The sequence below is a fragment of the Manis javanica genome, chromosome 1 (genome assembly GCF_040802235.1).
Source record: "Manis javanica isolate MJ-LG chromosome 1, MJ_LKY, whole genome shotgun sequence".
Classification (NCBI taxonomy): Eukaryota; Metazoa; Chordata; class Mammalia; order Pholidota; family Manidae; genus Manis; species Manis javanica.
The window spans coordinates 56,389,172-56,403,476 of NC_133156.1; the positions used below are offsets into that span (position 1 = coordinate 56,389,172).

At 39.7% G+C, this 14,305-nt stretch overlaps 1 protein-coding gene across 10 annotated transcripts in view; it reads left to right on the plus strand.

Annotated features, from left to right (window-relative positions):
* NSD1 (nuclear receptor binding SET domain protein 1) overlaps positions 1-13,688 on the plus strand; it is a 177,426-nt gene extending 163,738 nt beyond the window's left edge. For 9 of the 10 annotated variants that reach the window (XM_073232711.1, XM_073232695.1, XM_073232718.1 and 6 more), the window contains 6 exons: positions 1,530-1,799; positions 3,118-3,234; positions 4,260-4,401; positions 8,077-8,183; positions 9,987-10,191; positions 11,761-13,688. In XM_073232711.1, coding sequence (XP_073088812.1) covers positions 1,530-1,799; positions 3,118-3,234; positions 4,260-4,401; positions 8,077-8,183; positions 9,987-10,191; positions 11,761-13,388 — 2,469 coding nt within the window. In that variant the 3' untranslated portion in view covers positions 13,389-13,688. Of the gene's footprint in view, positions 1-1,529; positions 1,800-3,117; positions 3,235-4,259; positions 4,402-8,076; positions 8,184-9,986; positions 10,192-10,411; positions 10,476-11,760 lie in introns of all 10 variants that reach the window. The other variant, XM_073232729.1, reaches the window with a different exon arrangement.
* Positions 13,689-14,305: the final 617 nt, after the last annotated feature.

Below are 14,305 nucleotides of genomic sequence, written 5' to 3' on the forward strand. Positions count from 1 at the left end.
CAGTTTTTTTACAAGTATTTTGAAGAATCTGGTAAGAGATCTGGCAGTGACACTTAAACTAAAGTTGTTACAGCGTTTTGAGGACAGTATATTTCTACAAATAGTTTGTAGATTTTATAATATTGTTAAGGAATAGGAGGCAAAGTGTTAGAAAGGAAGCCATTTGAGAATTTAGAGGATGGAAATAACTGTTGAGATAATCTATGATTAGACTTGACAATCTAAATATTTGCTATGACAAACAAATATAAGGGACATTAAAAGAAATAGAAATTACAATAACGTGTATCATGTTTAACAGGCCACAAAGTTCTGTACTAGACAGTACATATATTTCTTACTCTCACAGTAAAGTCTTACAAGTAAAGTAATTTATCAGAATCACTCAGTTACTGAATGGGATGGGATTTTGAAGACTCCCAGTTTGATTGTTTCCAGTGAAGTAATATTAAGTAGGGGAGACTCATTTTCAGAGGGCACAAACCCATCTTGTTATGGAATGTCAATTTTTTTCTCAGCATTGTTACTAGTATTTGTAAAAGTTCTTAACGGCTTCAGTATCACAGCAGCTGTTTGATCTTTATCACACTAGATTTTCACTGTAGTTTTCAATAGCAGCACCATTACTAAGTAAATGCATGAGTGACTTTGCTGTGATCTCTTTAAAAGGTTGCAGATTATGAGAGCAAATATTAAAATAGGAGCCCGATTACCCATTTTCATGCTAACTGCTTACCAACTTCATGAATGGTGGTTTTCTTTAACCTCGCATCTAAAGTGGTGCCATCATGTGGCAACTGCAAAAACCTAGTTTACAATTCACTTGGTCTACCAGCTTTGAAATTAAGACTTTTTAAAAATGATTTCTAATTTTTGTTTTAGATTCCTATTTTGTATGTCAGTTAAGCTTTTATGTCAAACTGCCTGATCTTTATTTTGTTAAGTTTTTAAATTTTGGTAAAATACATATAATAGAAAATTTACCACCTTAACCATATTTAAATGTTCACCAGTATTAAATGCATTCATACATGTTTGCAGCCACCATCTAGAACATTTTTTTCAGATTGTAAAACTGATACTGTATACCCATTATATAGTAACTCCCCATTTTCCTCACCTCCCTGTTCCTGGCAACCACTATTCTACTTTCTGTCTCTGATTTTAACTACCTAAGTACCTTATAGAAGTAGACTTGTATGGTATTTGTCTTTTTGTAACTGGCTTATTTCACATAACATAAAGTCATCCAGGTTCATCCAAGTTGTGGCATGTGTCAGAATATCCTTCCTTTTTAGGCTTAATAATATTCCATTATTTGTACCACATTTTGCTTATCCATTAATTTGTCAGTGGACACTTCCACATTTTAGCCATCATGAATAATGCAGCTAAATCTTGATAGTTCAAAATCATGGAAAATGTGGCATGCAACTTTAAGGGAAGGAAATCTGCCTCTTATGGAAGGTTCTGAATTATCTCTTGTTGACTTGCCTGTTATACTATATTATTATATGTTTCTTCTCCAGGTGAATCGCCCTATTGGCAGAGTACAGATCTTCACTGCAGACTTGTCTGAAATTCCCCGTTGCAACTGTAAAGCTACTGATGAGAACCCCTGTGGGATAGACTCTGAGTGCATCAACCGCATGCTGCTCTATGAGTGCCACCCCACAGTATGTCCTGCTGGAGGGCGGTGCCAAAACCAGTGCTTCACTAAACGCCAGTATCCAGAGGTCGAAATTTTTCGCACGTTACAGAGGGGCTGGGGTCTCCGGACAAAAACAGATATTAAAAAGGTGAAAACTTTTCTTAATTTGAAAATTTTTTTTCTTTTTTGCAATTGCTTAATATGAGTAATTCTTAATGAATATGAGAAAATAAATCATAGAGGAAAATGATATAGGGGTTAACCTTATTAATCCTTCCAGAATTCAGAGGCTTGAGAGTAGTCTCCTTTATCTCTAAAATCCTTAGTTCATTGTGTGTGAGGATGATAAAAGGAGAGACATTCATAGATAGCATGGCCTCATTTGCTTTTGTGGAAATTCCAGAACCTCTTGTTAGGGGAGAGGATAGGGAGTGTGTGATACAGAGATGTTAGTCACTTACTAATCCGTTTTTACTGTGGGAAAGTAAGTTTGGGTTCATGGGACATGAAGGAGAAGAGGATTTGGCTTTCTCTAGTGAAAATGCAATAACATCTTCAACTTCAAATTTGGGAAGATTTGCAAGTTTCTAATAAATAGATACTACTGTACAGTCTCTGTATAGAATAAATCTTATTTGACATTTTATTAAACCTTACTCTGGCTATACTTTCTGAAGATTTTTACTGAAGTTTGTTTCTAGGAAAGGAAGTAAATAGGGGTTGGCCTGTTTAGTCATTTGCTGTGTAGCTCATAGATACCTGCTATGTGCTGAGTGTTGTGTTGCAGACGCAGGGATCAGTAAAAGAGACATGGTCTGTGCTTTCATAAAGTTTACATACTAGGGAGGGAGAGACATTGAACAAGTAATCACACAGTGTGGAAGCACGGGGTTTTGGAGGCATGTGGCAAAGGACCTGAAAATAGTTTGATCTCTGAGAATATTTTCAAGTTGAGACTTGAAAGATAAGTAGTTGTCAGTTAGGCCAGTTGAGTATTAAAGTGTTGCAGGTAAGGGGACAACATGAGTGAAAACCAGATTGATTGTAGTGTAGGGAGTCGGGGGCAGTGGTATGAATTGTGGAAGGGCAGAAGGCAAGGAAAAGGAACATAGTTTAGGGAAACTGACTTTTAGGTTCTTTTGTGGGCAAAGGGAACAATTATCCATTACCACCATTACAACAGAGCCTTAGTTTACTTTCATTTTTGTTGGTCTTCAGTGTCCTGTGCATTCCAGTCTTTCTCCTGGTGGCAGCGGTAGGACCTGGGAGGTAGTTCTCATTGTCAGTAATTGAAGTATCATATTTATGTTAATGTTTCTTGATAAACCTTTGTTAAAGTGACAACTCACATGTACATCGACTGCTTTGGAGATTTTGTTAACTTCATTATTTCTTTAAAAATAAGGTGTACCTGTGAACACAATTGTGCTTTTTGCCACTAAGTCAAGAGTTATTTCTTCTTTTAGGGTGAATTTGTGAATGAGTATGTGGGAGAGCTAATAGATGAAGAGGAGTGCAGAGCTCGAATCCGTCACGCCCAAGAACATGATATCACTAATTTTTATATGCTCACCTTAGACAAAGTAAGTAATAGAAAATGTTTTTTCCATTGTTGTAAGATTGTGCAATTAGTGTTTTTTTAGGCGTGTTACGTACTGCCCAAAGTAGTCTTTCCCTCATGTTCACAGGGATTGCTTGATGAGGATTCTGGAGTAGGTAGGTAGGTTTGCTCATCTCTGGGCTATGCACTGATGGCCAAAAGCAGTAAAGTTGCTTTTAACATTCTTTTTGAACTGTCCTTTATAAGTTGGGGATAATATCCTTTTAGTATTGTTCCTATAGGATTAAAACTTAAAGCCAGAAAAATAATCATTCTTTTACCCTTTTATAGATTGAGAAACAGATTTGTTAATACTTAATAGTGCATTGAGAATATCATGTAAATTGATTATGAAACTCAGTTTATGAACCCAAGTCACCTTTCCAATTATAGGAATTCTCTGGTGAGTTTCATTTCATTAGTGTCTAGAATTATGTTTGATACTTATTCCTAATTTCAGCATCCATCCTAATGTGTTCATCTTCTGAATATCATCAAAAGATTCTCCTTTGTATGTGAATATTAGGTTCTGCTACTTTCTTTTTTCTTTCACTAACATAATAGAACCCTTTCCTAGTATGAAACTTTGTGAACATTGATCAAGTTGTACCCTCATGGTTTGTAAGGTCTTCACCCCCAGATATTCTGATGCTCATTTGGAGTGGTGTCTTGGTATCAGTATTAAAATCTCCTTAGGTGATTTCTAATGTATAGCCAGGGTTTAGGACTACCTAATTAAGAAGAATGAGTCAAGTTGCTGCTTCTAGGGCAGTAGTCCTCAAACTTCAGCATGTATCAGAATCACCTTAGTGTGCTTGTTATAACACAGATGTACAGAATTCAGAGTTTCTTCTTTAGTATATCTGAAGTGCAACCCAAGAATTTGCATTTCTAGCATATTTCCAAATGCTGATACTAGTGCTGGTTTCAGGGACCACACTTAGAGAAAACACTTATCGTTAGAATACTTAAGAAGTATCTGATAAGCAGTATCTCTTGGGATTCTAGGACCGGATCATTGATGCTGGTCCCAAAGGAAACTATGCACGTTTCATGAACCATTGCTGCCAACCCAACTGTGAAACACAAAAGTGGTCTGTGAATGGAGATACCCGTGTTGGCCTTTTTGCCCTGAGTGACATTAAAGCAGGTAAGACTTATTGAAGGATTTTGGAGCTGAGACCAGAACTTCAGATTTTATCATCTTAAAAAATCCCATGTGTCCTTTAATTCAAAATGAGCTTTGCAAACTCCTGAGGATACATAGAAGACTTCCCAGGTGGTAGTTGGCATGGAATATTTTTTGTTGTTGGTGGTGATATGGTAAAATACATATAACATAAAATTTATCATTTTAGCCATTTTTAAGTGTACATTTCTGGGTATTTAAGTCCATTCACATTGTTGTGCATCCATCGCCTCCATCCGTCTCCATACTTCTTTTCATCTTTCCCAAGTGAAACTCTATCCCCATTACTCCTCCTGACCCCCTCTCCAGCCCCTGGCAACCATCATTCTACTTTCTGTCTCTATGATTTTGATTATTCTAAGAAGCGCATATAAATGGAATCATACAATATTTGTCCTTTTGTTACTGACTCAATTCACTTAGCATAATGTCTTAAGGATCTGGGCATGGATGGTCTTAAAGGAATAAATTTCCAGACCTTTTCCATAACTTTTACATGAACTCCCTGAATTGGTCTGGCTTAGAAAGCACCAGCAGTCCAGATCTCCTTTCTTACCATCCCTTTCACAGTTGACACTTAACCCACTTTATAAATCAGAGATCATCTCTCACCCATCCAGATTGTATGGTTTGTGAGCCAAAGGTTACTTTAAAAAAAAACAGAAACCCCTCACATCTGGGATGCCAAAGAACTGGACATTTGGAGAATGTATAGTTCTGCTAAGACCTGCCTCAGTGCCTATGTTTCTAAGAATTAAGAGTGCAGAAGTGAGGTATTTGTAACCAAGACAATGTTAAGACATCTTGAAAGTGAATTTGATATGGCCAAGAAGGTAGAGGTAGTTATATAATGATTATTTTCCATAAGTTAAAGGAGCTTAATCTGTAGCGTTATGGTTTTGATGAAATTATTTTAAGCACATATGTTTATACATATGAGACCCTCTAAATTTTAAATTGATTTAAAAAATATTTAGACATATATGAAGTCTGAATTTGGTCAGCAAGGCAGTACATGATTTTTCAAAATGAGTTTTGCAGGGACGTGAGCAAGACATTGAAAGATCACTCTCCTATACTCAAACTAAGATGGAACTGGCCTAGGTAATTTGTAATTGGCAATAGCATAGTCCAGTTATGTTGAGCAGAAATCCCATATGAACATTCTGGAAGATCAAAGGTCTCCTTTGCCCAGTCGTCGTTTTATCTCAGGAAGCATCAATCAAGATGAAATAAAGGGCAGTTTGGTCAGCTTTTGGTCTGTTGCCTTTTTTTTTTTTTTTAATTTGTGGACACTACACCCAGTATGTCATTTTCTCTCCTAGTAAAATATACTATCCAGTAGTCTTCTTAGGCTTTTCAGAATTTTAATCATTCTAATAATTTCCATATTTTATAAGTTAACCACTAGTTCCTTTCTCTTGTTTTGCATTGTTTCACACAAAGTATTAAGTGATGAAGGTACACAATTGAGCATCACCGTGTACTGTGTTCCACTGAATTAATTGATACTAATTTTTAAAATGCTAACTTGTATCAAGTTTTTGGAATGGATGGCTTCGGAGTAGATCGGGTAGATTTCTGTTTTATACCAAGAATCATCAAGTGAATGCTATAAGAGCTATTTATTGGATGCCAGACATTGTTCCAAACATATTATCTCATTTGATCCTTTCAGAGGTGCTGTAATATATGTGGTGTTATACTTGCACTACTTGGGTTCTGGGTCTAACACTTTTCTCATTCTTTTTTACATTTTTTTCACCAACAACCAGCGGTGTGAGTTTCTTCTATATTAATTACTCAAATGTTAGTCATATAATTTCAGTTCTTATATATCTCCTGACTGCTTTCAGCACTACACTTGCACTTAGAACTTAAGTCTGTGTCCATGAGGCTGGCCTTCCTCTACCATTGCTAGCTACAAATTTCTCTTCTTTCCTCTCACACTCAGCTCAAGTAGCTTGGTGTAGGAATTCACAGATATTTTTATCATGAGTTAATTTTCAGTCTGCATGTGTGGGACGGGTAAAATGAGACAGAATGTTTAGTGACATGGGGAGTGTCTGTAGGAGCTGTGACCTTGGCAGGTCACAGCTTGCCTCTCCTCCTTACTCATCCATCTGCCTGGGCTTTTCACATACCTATTACTTTCTCCCACATATGTCATACTCATTCCTTGTTTATATCCTCTCTGGTGCCCTTTGCCTTCCCCAGTAAGTGTAGACCTCTCAAGGATTATTGTATACTAGACTCTTTTCTAGGATGGTGTGAGACTTTATGCACAACAGATACCTTCTGATTTATCCCCTTGTGTGGTTATGTTTACATAGTGGATGCTTAGTGAGCAGCAGGTTCTGTCAGGTGTCCTGCTGTCTTATACTTGTGTATATGGCTGAGTTGCATTATAAGCACATTAAATTTATGAAATTTCATTTATACCCTCAAAAGTTTGTTTAATAAGAGGAATAGTGAGTAGAATTACCCATCATCAATCTTTTAAGTTCACAATGGGCATGAGAGAGAAGATGTAACTTGCTGTTGTTACCTTGGTCAGTTTCGGTTCCTGCAAGCTGCTTGTGGTTGTGAGCCTCTCACCAGCCCTTGCTTGAGTGGTACTAGTATTCATACCACTTGGACCCCTGAATTAAGCCAGCTGCTTTATAATTTGCTCAAGAAACAATCTATTCCCAACATTAGATGAAAACTATATATATTAATTTATCTCACTGATAGATGATAGGTCAGTCTGTAATGGGAATCTTAAGACTTGACAGTTTGAACAAATGTCACTTTATACATTAATAGTAAATAAGCATTATGCCCAACCACAGACAACCTCTTTGTATACATATATAAAATTCTTATATTTGTTAGGCCTTCCCTAACATGCTTTGAGTGTGAGTGTTTGTGTGTTTCATTTGCTCTTTCAGTTTTGATTAAATGCTCTTTTGACAGAAAGACATTTTGTACGTGAAGTCTACACATCTTCTTTTATGTTTACAAATCACTGCTGTGTGCATTATGATATTTACTCAATAAGTTTATGAGATTGTTACTTCTCCATTTAACAAATGTACTCAGGGCTCAGCTCCCCCAGCTAGATGATGATGTAACTGGGGTGTAAAGCCAGGGCTTAGGTCTGTGGTCTAAAGTTCTCTAGTATTACTCTGTATGGAGATGTTTCTCTTGAACGCTCCCAAGGTAGATTTGCTCTCTTTGGCACAGACCAATATATTTTCTTCATACCTGTGTTCCCAGTGCCCAGCATGTTGTTGTACAGGCTGTTGGTTTGTTTTTGGTAGTGAGTTTATATATTTTCAATCTGAATGGTTAGAAAACAAAAAACAATTTGCGATTAACAACTCTATAGTAAAAGTTATTTTAAATATTATGTGTTAAACCATTTAAGTTTATTGGTCACTAAGTTGTATTAGCTGATTAGTAATGTCATAGGATTAGAATTTATTAATATTAATATCTTATTCATATGGTGGTGTTAGTGTTAATAAATTGATTTTATCCTTTTTTAAAAATTAATCTGTTCTCTTGGAAGTCAAGTATCCTTTGTGATTGATACAGAAAAAAATGTAAATAAAACCATAGATAGTGATATTTCCATGGTCTCTTATGCAGGCACTGAACTTACCTTCAACTACAACCTAGAATGTCTTGGGAATGGAAAGACCGTTTGCAAATGTGGAGCCCCGAACTGCAGTGGCTTTTTGGGTGTAAGGCCAAAGGTACCTTCCAAACGTTTGCATCGGGAATAATGATGTGGTCCTCCCTACCTAACCAGTGGCATGGCAGAATCTTTAAGAAGATGTCTCTTTGAAATAATGACATTGTACATTCATATTCTGATGCTCAGTTTGGTCAAACAAGAGAGGATCTTTGGTATTGTTGAAGTGTTATGAGCAATCTGACTTCTAACTGATGATGCCTTTCTAGCTAAAAAAAAAGCTGTGAAAGATGAATCTGTAAAGTAGGTTATTTCTATGTCTTTATTGGTCTCAGCTAATCTTGATCATATTTCCTAATTAAGCTACTTAAATTCTTGATATCTTTGTCTCTGTCTGCCTGTGTCTGTCTTTTTAAAGATATCAAAGAATCTGATGGTGAAGTTAAGATTCTAAATGTAGATAAACATAGGACTCTTAAACTTACCATTGTAACAAAGTATAAACATTGTTGTGTCTTACTTCCTGGGTATTTATGTGTACTCTAACTGAATTACAATTCAATAACTGTTAAGACTTGTTTATAAGTTTATATCCTGCTTTTTAAATTACTATTAAAAAATTCCCCTTGCTTTTACATAGTCTTCTTAGCCATTTCTAGTGACTGTTAAATTTTTTATATAATGGGTGGACCATAATAGATGAACATCTGGATGTATCCAGAGTTCTGTATCTTAAGTAACAGCATACCATACTGAAAATTGAAGTTTAATTTTGATGCAAAGTAGACTACAGAATGACTCCAATTGGTTACTTCCCATTATGCTTTTTTGATTTATGAAGTAGGCATTAAGAACTGAAAATTGAAAGCTATCATAAAAACCAGTAACTAAAGAAGATAATGATTTTGAGCAATAGCACATAAAGATGACAAACACCCACTAATTATTCTCATTTTTATTAAATAAGGAAAATTATCTTTATATTTTATTGGGTTTTGTTTTGGTTTTTGTTTAGTTGGTTGGTTAAATGGTCTTGTTCCTAAAGATGTCAAGTTGACTTATTCCATATTAATTAAAATAGTAACTGAGTTTAAACCAAGTTTAATGGTGTTACATTTACTGGGGATGTCAGTTTCTGCATCTTTAAGGTCTACATAGCATTTCACACGTGAATCAGAGAGAAATTTGATTAGTGTAAGTTTAGAAATGGGATATCACTGTAGGCTAGTAATAAATCAGATTGGTTCTGGATGTTTTCTAGGCCAAGATAAATAATGTGATGAAAACCATGGGGTTTGGTGAACAAGTGTGTGCTACAGGGAGCACAGATGCTGCACCAGAGTCTGTCTTGGGGAGAGGTCGGGCATGAACTTAATTTGACTTAGATAAAAATGCATACATAGCTTGTGGACAGCAAGGACCAAGAATTCATTTTCTGTGTCTTCTTAGTATGTGGCTCATACTAAGTGCTCAGTGAAGGTTTGTTGAGTAGAGTAAGAAATGTGTGTGCACACACCAAAAGAAGTCTTCCTTAGTTTGGAAGTTAGACAAACATAAAAATAAAACTTAAAAAAGTGTGATCTTTAACACCAGCTTTGAGTTTAAACAAAAAGAAAGATGTTTCTCTTTTCTTTCATTCATGTGGCAGGAGTAGTTGATAATAAAGTTACAGTTCAGTCATTTCTTGGGTACCTATGATGTGCGTGCCAGGTGCCTTTCCTGCATTTTCTTTTCTTTACAACAGTCTATGAGGACTGTCTCTTCCCAGAGGAGAGACTGAGGCTCAGAGAGGATAGTTAACCTGGTCAAGATCATACAACTAATGTGTCTACAGAATGCTGACTGCTCAATATCTGACCTCTAGAATCAACCAATTGCCACGGAAGAAAAGTCAAAGAAATTCAAGAAGAAGCAACAGGGGAAGCGCAGGACCCAGGGTGAAATCACAAAGGAGCGCGAGGATGAGTGTTTCAGCTGTGGGGATGCTGGCCAGCTTGTCTCCTGTAAGAAGCCAGGCTGCCCAAAAGTTTACCATGCAGACTGTCTCAATCTAACCAAGCGACCGGCAGGTTGGTGCAAAATCCACCAGAAGTGCTCCTTGTTTTCTGTCAGAATACAGAGCCCTTTTTTTCTTTGCATGTGTAGTGTTGAAGGGGGTACAGTCCATGTTCTCATAGAAAAAAATGACAACAAACATCTAGAATCCTAGGTTATAGAGAAGGGACAAACTCACTCACTGTGTGTTAAGCACTTTATTTACATTTATGTTATGTTATTTTATCCTCCCAGCAACCCATAAGATGAGACCTTTTCACCTTCCCATGATGCAGATGAGGAAGCAGAGTCAAGTTTGGTGAGATGATTTGTCACATTAGAGCATACAGATGGTGGAGGAGCTGGATTGAAAGCCAGGTTTTCTGACTGCAAGGCCATTAAATCATGTTCCCTTTCTAAAGAAAGAGAGATTGAGACAGAGTGGAGCTTGAGGTCATTCTGATCAGTAAGGTGGATGGATACCTTTTTAGTCCCCTCCAAAAGGAGAGGCAGTTGTATCAGCTAACAAGTAAGAAAGCTGGTTAGGGTAGGAATTTGTTTGGAGAAGTCACTAACCTTTGGGTGGTGATTTGGGGTTAGAGGAGTTTATAGAGATTGGATATTCCTTTATTTTAAATGACAGTGGTGTGAAACAGGTAGAGAGCCTGTTACAGGCTTACTAATGGCCTGCTTCCAGAAATTGCAGAAAGAGGGTGGGAGTGTAAGGAGTTTGTCCCTTCATTAGCTTTCCTACAATATGTAGTTGTCTGAGTAATGAAATAATAGAAACTAAGGTTAGTGTGGGGGCAAAGCCACAACATTGACCTCTCAATGCCAGGAAGTGGAAATGGGGAATTGTTTGAGATCCAGTTACTCAGGGCTATAGCTGGCACAGGATGTGATAGGACCAATTCTGCCTATGAGCTAAAAATGAAGTCTAGTATAGTTTAGAAGGAGCCAGAGTGGAAACACTATCCATGGCAGACTTTAAGGTGTCATGAAATGGAGGCAAATAGATTAGCAGCTCAGGTTAGCTTTGGGTCTTTTCCACTTATTCTTGGTGAACAACAGGTAAAGTTTTTACTGGTTTCAAACCTTAAAATTGAGCAAAGGTGAGTCTGCTTCCATTTTTGCATTTGTATATCTGTTCCCTACTCCTACTAATAACCACATAAGCAGGAGTTTCAATAGCTGAGATTTCCTCTTGAGAATTGAATATTTGAGGCTGTATAGGACAAATGGAGTGTATAAAACTGTGAAAGTAATATCTTGTCATTTCATCTGTGGGGAACTCTGGGTTGGTCCGTCCCCCCCACCGCCACCGCCACCTTGTTGGAATAGTTGCAAAAAACAAGGAATTAATCCTGTCCAAAAATTTAGTTGATATTCAGTTGCTACTTCATACTTAGCTGTTTATTTGTATTTGTTGTACACTAGAAAAAGCACATTCTGGGGCAAGGGAGTTGTCAGGCAAGTGGCATGAGCTCTCTGCAAAAGGTGGCAGTTTGAAATCACTTCTTTGATCCATTCCCAGAGCCATGGCCAATCTCATGTGCATCTGTTATTTTACTAAATAAGCTTTTGTTTCACATCTGTGTTTTCAGGGAAATGGGAGTGTCCTTGGCATCAGTGTGACATCTGTGGGAAGGAAGCAGCGTCCTTCTGTGAGATGTGTCCCAGCTCCTTTTGTAAGCAGCATCGGGAAGGAATGCTCTTCATCTCCAAACTGGATGGGCGATTGTCTTGTACTGAGCATGACCCCTGTGGGCCTAACCCTCTGGAACCTGGGGAGATTCGTGAGTATGTGCCTCCTCCAGTTCCGCTGCCTCCAGGCCCAAGCACTCACCTGGCAGAGCATTCATCAGGAGTGCTTGCTCAGGGGCCCAAGATGTTGGATAAGCTGCCTGCTGACACCAACCAGATGCTGTCACTGTCCAAAAAAGCTGTGGCAGGGACTTGTCAGAGACCACTGTTGCCTGAAAGACCTCCTGACAGAACTGACTCCAGGCCCCAGCCTGTAGATCGGGTTAGGGACCTTGCTGGGTCAGGGACCAAACCTCAATCCTTGGTATCCAGCCAGAAGCCATTGAACAGACCACCTGCAATGGCAGGACCAAGACCCCAGCTATCTGACAAACCCTGTCCAGTGACCAACCCAAGCTCCTCACCCTCAGTCAGGTCCCAGCCATTGGAAAGACCTCTGGGGACAACTGACCTGAGGCTGGATAAATCCATAGGTGCTGCCAGCCCAAGGCCCCAGTCATTGGAGAAAACTCCAGTCCCCACTGGCCTGAGACTTCCACCACCAGACAGACTGCTAGTCACCAGCAGTCCCAAACCCCAGAGTTCAGACAGGCCCCCAGACAAATCCTATGCCTCTTTGTCCCAGAGACTCCCACCTCCTGACAAAGTACTGTCAGCTGTGGTCCAGACCCTGGTAGCTAAAGAAAAAGCGCTGAGGCCCGTGGACCAGAATACTCAATCAAAAAATAGAGCTGCTTTGGTGATGGATCTCATAGACCTAACTCCTCGCCAGAAGGAGCTGATAGTTTCTCCTCATGAAATCACACCACAGACTGATGAGAAGATGCCAGCTCTGGAGTCAAGCTCCTGGACTGCCAGCAAAGGTCTGGGGCAGATGCCACGAGCTGTTGAGAGACCTTGTGTGTCAGATCCTGTCCTTCAGCCACACGGGAAAGCAGTGGCCCCTTCGGAGCACCCCTGGCAAGCTGTTAAATCACTTACACAGGCCAGACTTCTTTCTCAACCCCCTGCCAAGGCTTTTTTATATGAGCCAGCAACCCAGGCCTCAGGAAGAGCACCTGCAGGGGTGGAGCAGACCCTAGGGCCTCCCAGCCAAGTACCAGGCCTGGTGAAGCACGTGAAGCAGATAGCCAGAAGCCAGCAACTACCTGGACTTGCTGCCAAGAGTGGGCACTCCTTCAGGCCTCTTGGGAAGGCCCCACCCTGCCTTTCCACTGAAGAGAAGTTGGCAACCACAGAACAGAATCCTTGGGCCCTGGGAAAGGCCTCACCAGGGCCAGGGCTTTGGCCCATGGTTGCTGGACAGACACTAGCACAGTCTTGCTGGTCATCTGGGAGTGCACAGACATTAGCACAGACTTGTTGGTCTCTTGGAAGAGGGCAAGACCCTAAGCCAGAGCAAAATACACTTCCAGCTTTTAACCAGGCTCCTTCCAGTCACAAGTGTGCAGAGTCAGAACAGAAATAACACCAGTAAATGCCACATGACCAGACCAGCTGCCCCCCCAGGGTTCTTGGGGAAGGGAAATCATCTTTCTTCCCCACCCCCCCCCTTAAGAAACAGACCCCAACACTTTTCCACTGTTACTCTTTCCTTATATTCCAACACTCAGAACCCTTCTGACATTAGCCAGTGGGGGCTTGTGGTGGTGTGAACCATGTATGGAAATCCAAGTGGCCCCCAGCCAAGGAGGGAGACAGACTTGGGTATCTTTCCCCCAATCTTTACATGTGGTAACTTGAAATAAAAAGTCCACTCTGGAGTCAAGCATGGGATTCAATTCCACTGTTCAGGTTGGAAGGTAGAGGGGGCTCTCAAAGCTATTTCTCGAGCCCTTCAGAGCGCCCCACTGAGTGTACCTGATGAACCCTTGGGAGGAACTGATATGCATTCATGTCAGTGGTGATTTCTTGAGCATTCACAAGTGCTAAGCCAGGCACTAGTCACTGACGGGTGATAGATAAGATCTGATCCCTGTGAGCCTAACATGCCTGCTTGGGGTCCCAGGCTGTTCTCAAGAACCCTTGACCAGGAAGTAACGGAAGTTCTGAGGGGGCCTGGCACTCCAGACCTATTTTGTAATGTCCTTTGTGGCCCCAAAAGTGGTTGTGTTAAAAGTGTCTGTTGATTGGGTGTGCATGCACCCTCAATGTGTAGGTCTCCTCTCTGGGTGGGAGGAGGTTGTATTGAGGCCAAGTGGGGCTATTGGCTGTGCAGCCACTGCTGCTTCTGTCAGGTCTGTGGAGTTTGAAGATCGGTCCTAGGTGGAACAGCTCATTGTGTGGGTTGGGCTCTACAAGGACATAGCTTTCCCACAGTGTAAGGAGGCATTTGGCAAGCTTATCTTTCTTTCCTACCAGTTTTCTTCTTTTTACATTAATCCA